This window comes from Mustela lutreola, chromosome 4 (assembly GCF_030435805.1).
Source record: "Mustela lutreola isolate mMusLut2 chromosome 4, mMusLut2.pri, whole genome shotgun sequence".
NCBI classification, from domain to species: domain Eukaryota; kingdom Metazoa; phylum Chordata; class Mammalia; order Carnivora; family Mustelidae; genus Mustela; species Mustela lutreola.
In genome coordinates this window covers 188,117,182-188,131,324 of record NC_081293.1, presented here as the reverse complement: position 1 = coordinate 188,131,324, position 14,143 = coordinate 188,117,182, and the positions used below count along the sequence as shown (strand labels likewise).

General features: G+C 41.2%; 2 protein-coding genes across 2 annotated transcripts in view; one reads left to right on the top strand and one right to left on the bottom strand.

The window, feature by feature from the left end:
• Window positions 1-2,789: 2,789 nt before the first annotated feature.
• The window catches only part of UBN2 (ubinuclein 2), a 100,139-nt gene continuing 88,785 nt past the window's right edge, over window positions 2,790-14,143 (bottom strand). Inside the window, exon 15 of the mRNA XM_059171988.1 lies at window positions 2,790-4,458. Coding sequence (XP_059027971.1) covers window positions 4,420-4,458 — 39 coding nt within the window. The 3' untranslated portion in view covers window positions 2,790-4,419. The remainder of the gene's footprint in view (window positions 4,459-14,143) is intronic.
• Window positions 9,769-10,279, top strand: LOC131829831 (NADH dehydrogenase [ubiquinone] 1 beta subcomplex subunit 3). Its single transcript, XM_059172007.1, has one exon. It carries the CDS (start codon window positions 9,835-9,837, stop codon window positions 10,129-10,131), a length of 297 nt encoding a protein of 98 aa, XP_059027990.1. The 5' UTR covers window positions 9,769-9,834; the 3' UTR covers window positions 10,132-10,279.

Genomic DNA, 14,143 nt, shown 5'->3' with positions numbered 1-14,143 from the left:
CTGACTTTTCAATAATTGTAAATCCAGCATTTTTATGAAATGCCCTAACTCTTAAATGTTACTGATCATGTTAAAAAACAGTTTATCAAATAAAACCCTTCTGTTGGCCTTATATAACCTAGGATTGCAAGTGTGTGAATGATGACATCCCGGAGCACTTTACAGGCAATGTTTCACTTGACCTTCACCACAATCCTATGAGATAGTATCTCATTTTATCCACTTACAAATGTGGGAACAATCTCAGAATAGTTTCGTGGTTTAGTCAGCATGATCAACCGTCTGTGGAAAGCTGGTGTTTGGCTCCAGGCAATCTAACACCAAAGCGTATTTTTAAAAATATATTTTTTAAGTTATAGCAAAAAATGGATTTTTATTAAAACGATGCAGGGTAATTTTCAGAATTTCCTGATAAGGCCAGAGACCAGACTTAGAAGCCACACAGACAAAGATCTCACCCAGAATCCTGCTTCCGATCCGATCCAGTGAAAACAACTGCTATAATAGCTTGCAAGTCAGACACAATGACAGTGGACAGGAACTGGGTGCCAGGACACCAGAGCTGCTGCTCCAGGACACTGGCTATAGCCTGTGGTTTCTGTGCTTTTACTTGGACTACAACAGATAACATCTTTACCTAAGCGCCACATTCTGGGTGAGGACTTCTCATTAGCATGGCCTGGATCCTATTCCTAGGTTTTGGTCAAGGGTGGTTGGGAAAGCAACTATTTGATCACACGGTGAATTTTTATTAAGCATCTGCTATGAGTCAAGCACTCTTCTAGATGCTAGGGAAGCAAAAGCAAACAAAAGTGAAACTTCCATACTCGTGAAGTTTCCATTCAGAAAGACAGACAGTAATCAGATCAAACATCAAATTTATCAACCAGTGGTGAGTGCTACGGAGAAAAGGAAAGCTCAGGGCAGCAGATTGCAACCTCCTGCTTCATATACATTCAGGGTTGTCTTTGCCGATTTGGTGACATTTGGGCAGAGATCCAGCTGATGGAAGGATCCAGTGTCTTGAGCCTGTGTGTGTGCATATGTCAGGGTGGGACAGTGGCCGTACATTTAAGTAGAGATACCCAGTCTCCACTCTCCCAACAATCACAAGACCACCATTCTGTCCTTCAAGCCCCATAAGGGAAGAGGAGGTGCTCTGGGACAAGTGTTCTATGCCCAGTGAAACTGAGGGAACAGACCCAGAGGATTCAGTCTTAACTCTCCAACTACAGCAGTTACTTAGCGACCTGGCCAGTCACATGGGAATCTGGGGGAGTTTTTGGTGGGAAAGCGCCAGGACTAATGAAAGAGGGCATATCTAAGAGAATATACACGTGAAGGCCCTGGTTCCATCCCTTGTGACACTCTAGATGTGTGTCTGAAAGCGGTGATCTCATTTTTTAATGAGGATAATTTCATTATTTACTCACTTAAACTCTACACCCAACATGGGGCTTGAGCTCACTGACCGAGCCAGACAGATGCCCCCCTAAACTTTTTTGATTAGGTGGCCAGTGGTAAAAATCTTGCATCTACCCCATAAGTGTTTGCATTTATTTTTAAACTATATACATGCACTACTGAGACATAGAGTACATATGTTAAAAATATGCACAAAATAGAATTAAAAGGCTGTTTTAAAAAATGAAATACACAACAGTTGGAAAATATTTTTATTTTATTTACTAACGGTAAAAAAAAAAGTCCTACGTTCTCTCAGCAAAGAAAGAGTAGTGTTTATTTTATTGAAAACAATGTAACTCAGTACTTTTCAGTATTTTGAAAATGTTGGTTTAACACATCATTTAGGGCAACAGAATCACATAGTGATAAGTATTTCTAAAGACCAATTTTCAAATTTCTCTCTTCATCTCATACGTTTCTTTAAAAAAAAAAAAAAGCAGTTAATACCTCTTTTGTAGCTTTAAAAAATGACTTCTAACTTAAGGGACCCATTCAGCTTCATTTCCTTCACAATACCAGCTACTAGACGCTGTGACCATCAGGGGTCCATCAGCAAGAGAGAGCCCGCTGCAGACCTTCCAAGCAAACAGGGCATTAAGAAGCTTAGGGCATGTTTAGGAGGACTGGACGAGTTTTGGGAAGTTGCCACCACGGTTCAGCAGGTCTAAGCAGTTACTAGGAGGTTGGGGCGGTTACCCAAGTCAGAAAAATGCAAGGAACCCCCACTGCTGATCAGATCTGCCCCAGTTGCCAACATGAGGGCTCACAGATCAACTAGACCCTAGAGGAGAACTTGAAGTCTACCGTGACCTACCCATTTTGCTAGGTGCTGCCAAAGAAAAAAGTAATCCCACTTTTTCTTCCCACCTACAAAAATCTCACCTGCATATACCAGCAGAAAGAAAGTACATCCAGAACCTTGAAGGCAAAGGAGTATGGGAGGCATCATTCCCATAATTCCGGTCCCTGGACCACGGAGAGCGAGAGCAACACACACAGCTGCGGGGGCGAATGCTGGCTAACAAAAGACTGGGGACCCCGCAGGAGCGTCCCCCCGATCGTGTCTCATCCTCATGGAAAAGAAAGGCAATTAAGAAACACTTGCCTCGGGACGCCTGGGTGGCTCAGTTGGTTGGACAACTGCTTTCGGCTCAGGTCATGATCCCGGAGTCCCGGGATCGAGTCCCGCATCAGGCTCCCAGCTCCACGGGGAGTCTGCTTCTCCCTCTGACCTTCTCCTCGCTCATGCTCTCTCTCACTGTCTCTCTCTCAAATAAATAAGTAAAATCTTTAAAAAAAAAAAAAAAAAGAAACACTTGCCTCTCTTGTAAAAGAAAAATAGCAATTAATTTTTCAGTTGTAAAACTCCTGTGAATACTTCCCAACAAGATAATCACTGTCTCTTGGCAGTTTATAGGATTTTCACGGCTACTTTGCATTACATAGTAATGTCTTCTGTTGAAAGGTATTACTTTTCATCACGTTAACCTAACCAATCACCTCCTGTCGCCTACAAACTGCAGTATGTTGTAAAAGAAGTAAGTGGGACTATGAACAAGCAAGCCGACATGCTCGATGCAGGCAGAGCGCAGCGATCTATTCCTCTCCCCACCGTGGCTCGCAAACCTCCTGGCTGAATTCCTCCTCGCCAGCATAAAATTGTGATGGTTCACGCAGCTATTCCAAGAGCTAACAGGACGATTAGCTGTTTTTCTTTGGTTTTAAGAAAATCCAGGCTGTATGACATTTAAAATTCCAAACTTCACCCATAGAACTTCTCTCCGTTGTCGGCTGCGGCTGCCCTGGGCCAAGAAGGGTGGAGGACACGGCCAGCTTCTCTGTCTCCCTGATCTGCTCTTTTCTCCTCAGACACGGCCTGTTTGTGGAACAAGCTAGACTTGTCAGGGGTCAAGAGACAGCCACTTTATGCTCTCAAGAGCGCCCCTACAAGCCTGCTGTGATGCTTTGTTTTTTCCTTCTGCCTGGATGACAGCTCCGGCTTTTCCAGCCTCTGCAAAAGAGACCAGCCTCCCCTCGTCATTTCAGAAATAGCCTCTCTTCCTGGGCATTGGCAAGTCTCACCCAGTCATCTAGTAAAACTTCAAATGTCAGTTAATTTCCAACTTCTCCCCTTCCCCAGCATGGCCCATCTGAGGGAGGGCGGGGGTCACGGTCAGCGCCATTCTGATTTGCCACACACACTTCCTCTTCCCAGCGGCGGCTGTTCTGGGCCTGCTGTCCCTACTCAAGTGGCAGACCTGCCATCTGGTGCTAGTGTCCTCTGGGAGGAGCTTTCCTCACACGTGCTTCCTCCTGGGTTCTCCAGACCCTATCCAACCCCGCCATCTCTCACCTGAAGTTCCTCTGTAGGCCACACCTTCTCTAGTTACTCGGATTCCTACCCCAGGCTCCCCGCCACTGATGTCATCTCCAGCCTCCAGAGGTTCCCTTCAGCTGGATTCCTTCTTAAAATGAGCGAACTTCACTCCTTTCTTGAGAACTACATCAGGCCCACAGGAACTCAGCAGCTTTGGGCGTGCAAGCCATTCCATTCTGAACCCAGGCTCGTCTTCTCAAGGAGTTGGCCACCGACGGGTTGTCTTTAGGCTTTTAGGAGGGAGTCAGACACCGGTCCCTGTGTCCCTCAGACTCCACAGGATGTGTCAAGCTCTTCAAACGGTCCTCTTGAAGTGCCCCCTCATTTGGCACGAGGCAAAGAGGAAGCAGCCCCACCCTTTCCTGGTTGGGGAGACTTCGGGAAACATCCAGCATACTGACAAGGATGTCCACAGAAATCCTCTTACATTCTCTTACATCTCCTGGGGTGGATGCCGAGCTAATCCTTCCCAATAGTGAGCTAGTGCTTCCCAGGATCCATTTCACAGTCTCTTAGCACGGGCAGCATAGGTGACCTAGCTCCTCCTCTCTTTAGAATGTGGACAGACTTGGCGCCTACTGTTTTGTTCTCAGCCTTTGGGGTTTCTGGTGAAACTGACACAGAAAGAGTCCTATTTTAGTAAGTGAAGTGGCTATGGTCAACCCCTCCTCCTCATGGAACGCCTGTCCTCTCCTCAGGAGACCTGATGCACTGGGGGTGACAGACAACAGTCTGACTTATGAACTGGGCTGTGAAGGTACAGTTAATAGAGAATTAAATACTAAAGAGCATATATAATTTTATATTAAATATTAATATGTACATATTACATATTTACATATAAACTATTTTATACAAAATATTTATAGGATTTTGTTTTTGACATTATGAAAGATGAGATGTGCAGAGACTTCTCTAAATATAAAACACCATAAGCGCTGGGTGAGATTTTAACAAATACACACACAAAAAAAACACTTTTTCAAAGCGTGACAGAGCTGACAGTAAAGGAGTCAGAATAGCCAGAGATGGCAAAGGAAGAGGAATAGGAGAGTGAGTATGAAGCAGCATTTGCCCTGAAGAGATCTGTTGATTCCCTGATGGCCTAGAGTCTGGATTTCAATTTGCCATAGGCCATCAGAAGCAAAGAAGGCCTCAGACTAGCATGGGAAAGGTCAGATCAAAAAGTCTTAAAAATTGGGGCACCAATTTTGTTTGGCTCAGGTCATGATCTCAAGGTCCTGGAATGGAGTCCTGTGTGAGGCTCCCTGCTCAGTGGGGAGCCTGCCCCTCCATACCCCTCCCCCAACCCTTCCCCCAACTCCTCCCTCTGCTTCTGCTCTCTCTCTAATAAATAAATAAAATATTTTTTTAAATGAATTATTAAAAAACTCTTACAAAATGATGGAACCCCCAACATTGACCTCATTGGTGGGAATGAAAAAAATATCCCTGATCTCACTAAGAAGAGACTTTTGTGTTTTTGTTTTTGTTTTTTAAGATTTTATTTTATTTTATTTATTTTTTTTAAAGATTTTTATTTATTTATTTGATAGACAGAGATCATTCATAGGCAGAGAGGCAGGCAGAGAGAGAGAGGGAAGCGGACTCCTTGCTGAGCAGAGAGCCCGATGTGGGGCTCGATCCCAGGACCCTGGGATCATGACCTGAGCTGCAGGCAGAGGCTTTAACCCACTAAGCCACCCAGGTGCCCCAAGATTTTATTTTTTAAGTCATCTCTACACTCACCCAACATGGGGCTTAAACTCACAACCCTGAAACTGAGAGTCACATGCTCTACCAGGCAGACACCCCGAGACCTTTCTGTCTTAATCTCAGCTCAGGGTGGGCTAGCAGGGTGGAGAACCTTCTGTAAGAGTTCCTAACCAAAAGCAATAACCTGTCACATGCTTTAGTGGCTGAAATTCATCCTGTCTCTGAGGCCCTGAAATCCTTAAGCTAACGCTTAGTTTGGTGTGGTCCTTGGTTGGTAATGTTCCTAGGAGCAAGGAAAAAGCAAACTCAAATACTCTTTAGAGGGACATACTTTAAACCTAGGCCTCAAAGAATGCCCATAGATGAAGCTAAAAAGTGCAGAGATATATAATAAAAAATCACTGAACACAAAGATAAGCCACTGTGAACAAGTTAGCAGAAAACAATAACAAGACTGGACCTACAGTTTGGGTCAAGATCTGACTCTGGTGCTTGGGACTTGGCCTTGAGAAATGCCCTCTGAGGCTCCCATCCTGGTTCTTAAAAGCACATGCTAGGGCCCCACCTTGGCCTCTGTCCTTAGTATACATTCCCAGCTAAGAAAGCTGTTTATAAACCCTGGAAAAAACAACCTCACAAGTGAAAATAATCAGATATTTGAGGAGTAGAGTCACACCAAAAGAGACAATAACTGGAACAAACTGTACTAGACAAACCAGAATGGAACAAATCAAGAATTTAAGATAGCATAGTAAAGATCCTTCCTGAGATAGGAGGACAATAATGACAAATAAGCAGCTCTAGAGAACCAAATGGAAATACTGGGTATGATATATGTAATAGTGAATAAACCGGATAGATTGGATAAAAACAAGAACAGCTACATAGCTGAAAAATGAATAATGGTCCAGATCAGCTCAAGGAATTTTCCCAGAAGGTACTAGAAAGAGATGGGGAATATGAAAGAACATTGAAGAAATGATGATGTAAATATCTGTACAATATGTGTTCCAGAAAGAGAGAAAATAGATTTAGGGAAGAAAATATTTACAGAAATCATAAGAGCTTTCAAAAATTAAAGATAAAAAAGATTCTAATACATAGGTCTTATGGAGCACCAAACAGAATAAATATGGCAAAACTAAATTTTGACACATTATAGTGAAATTAAAGAACACCAAAGACAAAAACAAAGTTCTAAAAGAAGGAGCAGATAGTCCACCAAAGAGTAAGAATTTGATTGACATTAGTTTTTCTAACAAACACTGGAGACAAAAAAGCAATCGAGTCATATTTTCTAAATGTTGAAGGAAAATAACTTAGAATATTATATCCAGCTAAACTAGTCTATAAATGTGAGGAGGTAAAAATGGTAAGTTCAAACATGCAAGGCCTGAGAAAGGTTACAGTACAAAGTCACAAAGTTTGGAAACTCTCCTTGAAGAATTACTTTTATTCTTAATATACTTAGCTATCTACTATAATTATACCAATATACTAAGTACTTAATAAGCACTTGAAAATATACTCAACACCACGAGTCATTAGGGAAATGCATATCAAAAGGATGAGTTTCACTTTATACCTACTGCAATAGCCCTCATAAAAAAAATGGAAAATAACAAGTGTTGACAAGCACACAGAGAAATTTAAGCTCTTCTATATTGTTAGTAGAAATGCAAAATGTTTCAGCTACTGTGGGAAATAGTTTTGTGGTTCCTCAAAAAGTTAAACAGAGAGTTTCCATATGGCCCAGCAGTTCCACACCTAATCAGATATTATTAGTACATACCTAAGAGAAGTGAAAACATACATCCACACAAAAACTTGTACAGTAGTCCCCTTGACCCACAATTTCAGTTACCCATGGTCAGCCATGGTCTGGAAGCAGATGATCTCCCTTCCGACAGCGTTAGAAGGTGGGTGGTAGCCTAATGCTACATCATAATGCATATGTCATTCACCTGCCTTCATCTCATCATGTAGGCATTTTGTAGGCAAGGGTGAGTACAATACAAGAAGATATTTTGAGAGGAAGAGACAACATTCACATAATTTCTATCACAGTATATTATTATAATTGTTTTATTTTATTCATTATTATTGATAATCTCTTATTGTGCATAATTTATAAATTAACCTTTATCTTAAGTATGTATGATAGGAACATAGTATATGTAGGGCTCAGTACTAAAAGTGGTTTCAGGCATCCACTGGGAGTCTTGGAACATATACCACTTGGATAAGGGGGAACTACGGTACAAAAATGTTTATAGCAGCATTATTCATCCTATCCAAAATATGCAAATGGCCTCGGTGTCTATCAGCTGATAAATGGATAAATAGAAATGTGATATATTCATACAATGGAATATTATTCAGAATATAGATACCTGGGATATCAAACAACAACCGGGCAAACACATCATAAAGAAAAATGAGAGACATTATATATTGGTGGAAAAAACAGTAAATCAAAAAGATATAACCGTAATGAACATGGATGTACCCAATAAAATTCATGGTTTCCTAAAAAATTAGACTGAAGAAGATTGAATAAGACTGGCAAGACTTAAGGAGAAAAAGGGAGTGATGCTTATAAACAAAACCAAGAATGAAAGAGGAAATCAAGGATACATTAAAGATTATAAGAATAAAAAAATTATGAATACATTTCTAAGAAATTTTCTGGAGGAGTAGATCATGTTATTGGTCTTATAGGGAAAGCACCTGATATAATCCAACTCATACCTATGACCAACATTCCCAGAAAATTAGGAATAGGGATTTTTTTTTTTAAAGATTTTATTTATTTATTTGACAGAGAGAGAGAGATCACAAGCAGGCAGAGAGGCAGGCAGAGAGAGAGAGAAGGAAGCAGGCTCCCAGCCGAGCAGAGAGCCCGATGTGGGGCTCGATCCCAGGACCCTGCGATCATGACCTGAGCTGAAGGCAGCGGCTCAACCCACTGAGCCACCCAGGTGCCCCAGGAATAGGAATTTTTTAAGGGCTCTTTAGGAATTGTTGTAGCGATTTTTAGGATTTTTTTAAAAAATATTTTATTTATTTGTTTATTTATCAGAGAGGGAGAAAGAGAGAGAGCACAAGCAGGGGGAGGTGGCAGGCAGAGGGAGAAGCAGACTCCCTGCCAAGCAAGGAACCCCATTGGGACTTGATCCCCAGGACCCTGGGATCATGATCTGGGCTGAAGGCAGACACTTAACCAGCTAAACCACCCAGGCATCCCAGAATAGAACTTTAACTTCATAAAAACTATATACGAAAAATCTAGAATAAACACCACACTTAACGGAGAAAATAGAGGTAAGGAACAAAGATGTCACTGTTTTTTTTTTTTTTTTTTTAGATGTTGCTTTTAACACTACTCTTTAACACTGTATTGAAGGGCCAGTGTAATGATCTAAGATAAGACAAAAGTGAAAGAAGTGGGAGAGGAAATTATACTGCCCCCTCCCCCTAGCTTATCTATCTATGTATCTATGTATCTATCTATTTAAGCAATCTCTACACCCAATATGGGGCTTGAATTCACAACCTAGAAATCAAGAATTGTTCGCTCTATTGACTGAGCCAGCTAAGCACCCCCTGTCATTTTTTTTTTTTTTTTTTTTAAAGATTTTATTTATTTATTTGACAGAGAGAAATCACAAGTAGTCGGAGAGGCAGGCAGAGAGAGAGAGAGGAGGAAGCAGGCTCCCTGCTGAGCAGAGAGCCCGATTCGGGACTTAATCCCAGGACCCTGAGATCATGACCTGAGCCGAAGGCAGCGGCCTAATCCACTGAGCCACCCAGGCGCCCACCCCCTGTCATTTTTTGTAGATGATATGATCATCTCCATTGAAAAGCTAATAAAATAATCACGAGTTATTTGAATTAGAGAGTTTAGCAACGTTGTTGAACACAAACTCAACTTTCAGAAATCAGTAGCATTCCCTGATACTAGTGAACACTATTAGAGTGTATAATGGAGAATAGCGTGCCATTCATAAAAGCAATTGTAGAGTACCCAGAATCAATGCATGAACAATACCTCTATAGATCAAACTTAAAACTATAAAGTTAATAGAAGAAAGTGTAAGAGGAGATCTTTGTGACCCAAGGGTAGGGAAGTATCTCCTAACAAACCCCTCGACACATATCTGTAGAAAAATGGATCAATTTGACCATTAAAAATAAAGATTTTCGGTTTCCGCTTGGCACCGGCTGGAAGATTGACTCTTGAGTGTTGTGAGAGGTCAGATTTGCTGTCAGACATGGCCCACGGACATGGGCATGAACATGGCCATAGTAAACTGGAACTTCCAGATTACAGACAATGGAAGATAGAAGGGACGCCATTAGAAACTGTCCAGGAGAGGCTGGCTGCACGAGGGCTAAGGGACCCATGGGGCCGCAATGAAGCTTGGAGATACATGGGTGGCTTTGCACACAATGTTTCCTTTGTTGGTGCAATATTAAAAGGATTCAAATGGGGATTTGCAGCATTTGTGGTAGCTGTAGGGGCTGAATATTACCTAGAGTCCCAGAATAAAGAAAAGAAGCATCACTGAAGATAGTACCTGGAAGTATCTTAAAGGCTTCTTAACTCTCTTATAAAAATAAGCTTTCTTCAATGTAGCCTACTCTGTGTGTTTTTCCCTTAAAAAATACAAATAAGATTTAATAAAGTAAGAATACAATGAAAAAAAAATAAATAAAGATTTTCTGTTCAACAGAGGATGTCATGGACAAAGTTAAAAGAGAGATTATAGATGAAAATATCAAACACATCTCAACCTGGTAAGAGATTAATATCTGCAACAAAAAGATAAAATGCAATTGAATGATGAGCAGAGATGAACAGGCACCTCGCAGAAAACTATCCGTAGCCAATAAGAAATTTCTGAAAACTGTGGTGGATATATAGTATGGAAAACCATGCAGAGATAAGCAACACACAGGATGCCCACATAGCAACGCAAACAAATCTAAGAAAAGTGAGAAAAGGAGGAAACAGCAAGATTTATAGCCTCAGACCATTTGTATGAATTAAAGGTGTACACACACAAAATAACACTATTTTAGAAGTATACATGGATGGGAAGGGCCATGTATCAAGTGGGCACCTATGAGATACGGGGGACTGGGGACTAAGGAAGGAAGGAGAAACTGAATCTTATATAATAAAGAGAGGGAATGAGTTTTTGTACTGAGTGGTGATGACCATGTGCTATGAATTGAGGCCCCTGATTAACGCATTGCTTTGCATTTGAGGTACAATAAAGCAAAAATAAACTACACATAGCACATACATGTTGTTTAGAGTGGGAGTGGCCATGTGGCTGCAAAGGGAGAGCCTGAAGTCAGACTGTGTGGAATCTGACCCTTTGTCCCCACGGAGACAGTGTTGAGGACACTGAACCACTGGGTAAAGCTTTCACCTACACCACGCTCACCTCTAGACTATTAGTTACATGAACCAAAAGATGCCCTTTACTGTTTTGTTTAACAGACTCTAGTTTTTAGAGAAGATTCTCTTTGTTAAGCCAGGGGTTTGACACCTGTGATCAAAGAATTCTGATGTTTATCCACTTCTGTACTTTAAGTATTAAAAAAGGGAAAGATTTTTTTTTTTTTTTTTAAACACTACGGCTTCACCTCTGCAGTTTTGGAAGTTAGGAGAACAAGAGGAAGCATGAGTTTAAGAAATGAATTTAAGAAAAAAGGCAGAGAGTGAGAATAACATAGCCACCATTCATTAGCTTGTATGTGCTAGGCACTATGCTAGGTGCTTTCCCTATCTAGTCTCTAACTCAGCCACGCCCCCACCATTGGCTATCATCACTGTACATATAAGGAAACAGGCTAAAATGAGCTAAGCATCTTGTCTAAATTAGGGCTTTATAGTAGGGACTTGGGAACCCATCTGTCTCATGTCAGCGTGTTCTCCTTCATGCTATGCCACCTATTAGAAAAAAGAGTGGGGAAATGGCAGAGGGACAGACACAGGGACACAGAAGAGGTAATTATACAGACAGAAAAAACAAGCCACGTCAAGGCACACACCGATGGGGGAGAGCATCATTTTCGAGGTAAGGATCCTCATGACATACCGGGGCATACTGGCATCAGAGGGACCCGTCCTTTGAAAAATCACATGATCTCACTTGCCATGTAATTCAACCCTTGGTGCACCCAGAATCAGCTTTTCTGCTTCGCTTTCCAATTTTCAAAACCCTTAAAAAAAAATGGTTTATCAAGTACTTCTCAAAGCTTTACTTGGATAAGAAGCAACGTCAAAGATCCGAGACACTGACTTTCACCTCTAGTACGTCAGGTCATTATTACCTACACCAGGATGAACTTCTATATGCCTCCACAGATATCACAGTCAGCCTTGTGACGGTCATCTAAATGCTCATCAGTTAAAAACAGATACAATAAATAGTGATGACACCACAAGTTGGAATACTGTGAGCTGTCAAAAAGAATGACACAGACCCCCATGTACTGATGTGGAATAACCTCCAAAATAACGGAAAAAAAAAAGTACATTTGCTAAATTTATGCTTAAGAGTCAGGTATGTATTTATATTTATTAACTGAAAAAATTGGTAGCACTGGCTCCTCTGAGAAAAGGATATAGAACCATGGCTTCGAAAGACATACTTTGTACTCACTGTATGCCTATGTACTTGGTACTTTTTTTTTTTCCTATCCCAAGTGCAAGGATAATCTTTTCCCGCCCCCCCCCCAAATCTTTATTTTATTTTATTATTTTTTAAAGATTTTATTTATTTGAGAGAGAGAAAGTATGAGAAGAGGGAGGGTCAGAGGGAGAAGCAGACTCCCTGCCAAGCAGGGAGGCCGATACGGGACTCGATCCCGGGACTCCAGGATCATGACCTGAGCCGAAGGCAGTCGCTTAACCAACTGAGCCACCCAGGCGCCCTTTATTTTATTTTTTAAATTAAGTAGGCTCCATGTCGAATGTGGGGCTTGAACTCATGACCCTGAGATCAGTGACCCAGAGTTGCGTGCTCTACCAAGCCAGCCAGGTGCCCCCAAAACTCTTTATCTTAAATCAAGCAGTTCATTTTGTCTTCTCTCCAAAACAGATCCAATTTTGGGATCTAATAGGATCTGAGTAGAAGAAATACAGTCTTTTCTTTTCCCTTCTCCCAGTGATGACACAAGGAAGAGCCTCTTTCCCATCTCTCTCCCTTTCTTCATCCAAGGCCACCTGTTTGTTTCTTTAAAACAAACAGAAAAAAACCCTTTCTCATGTCATCCATGTTTGTTGAAAATACTTTCAGGTAAAAGGATGGAGAAAAAGCACTCATACCACCACTCTTTAAATTTGGGGAGTGTTAAGTTTTTCTATTTATTTTTCCTTGCCTATGTGCATTTACACATATAATGGCTCTTTCTTAATGCCTGGACATCTTTGCCATTTCTTATTTTTAAAATATTTTATTTAATATATTTTTAATTTACTTAACCAATCCTAACATGGCCTTAGACTATTTCAAACTTTTACATCATTGCACAGAATTTTTTTTTTTTAAGATTTTATTTATTTTTTTGAGAGAGAGACAGTGAGAGAGAGCATGAGCAAGGAGAAAGTCAGAGGGAGAAGCAGACTCCCCGTGGAGCTGGGAGCCCGATGCGGGACTTGATCCCGGGACTCCGGGATCATGACCTGAGCCGAAGGCAGTCGTCCAACCAACTGAGCCACCCAGGGGTCCCTGCACAGAATTTTTGTACAATCCATTTCCCCCTTAGAATCAACTTATAAAAGGAAAGTAACTCTACCGCCCATTAATTTGGCCTTAGAGTTCCATCTGTAGTGGTTGTTCTGTGTCCATGTCCTAGACAACCACTTTCCCATCCTAAAGCTCAGGTCTGACACCATTTCCTGCCCACGTGGACAGTGTAAAACATAGTTCCTGCTCCATATATCTTTCTATACTCCCTTGAAAAACCCTACCTTCCAGACACTTGACCTTCATTCAACTCTAGAAGATGGGTTGCATTTCTCTACCTGATTACTTGCTGGCTCTCTAAAGGTTATTCTGAAGTCCTTAACTCTTGGAGCTAGGTTATCTTCTTAGAAACTTTTCAAACCACAGAATATAATACATAATAAAACAGAACGAGTTTGAATGGTAAGAGCTAAGCTTTCCTGGTGCGGATTCCTGGGTCACTGTGCTGGGTGCTTTACAGGCCTTACATAATTTGTTAATTGGAGTTACATGAAAAAAAATTCCGTGGTCAAATAAGCTTGGGGAAATTATAGATTTAAAAATATCTTGCTTACAGGGGCACCTGGGGGGCTTGGTTGGTTGACCTCAGCTCAGGTCTTGATCTCAGGGTCATGAGTTCAAGCCCTGTATCGGGCTCCATACTGGGCATGGAGCCTACATTAAAAAAAAAAAAAAAAAAAAAATCTTGCTTACAATAACACCTTTAATGTGTTAATACACATTTACAAGACAGTGACAACATAGTTGAGTGTAGTCAAATAACAATAATTATCTTTAGGGTTATTACTTCCCAAGAACTGGCTTTGGCAAGTCTGTC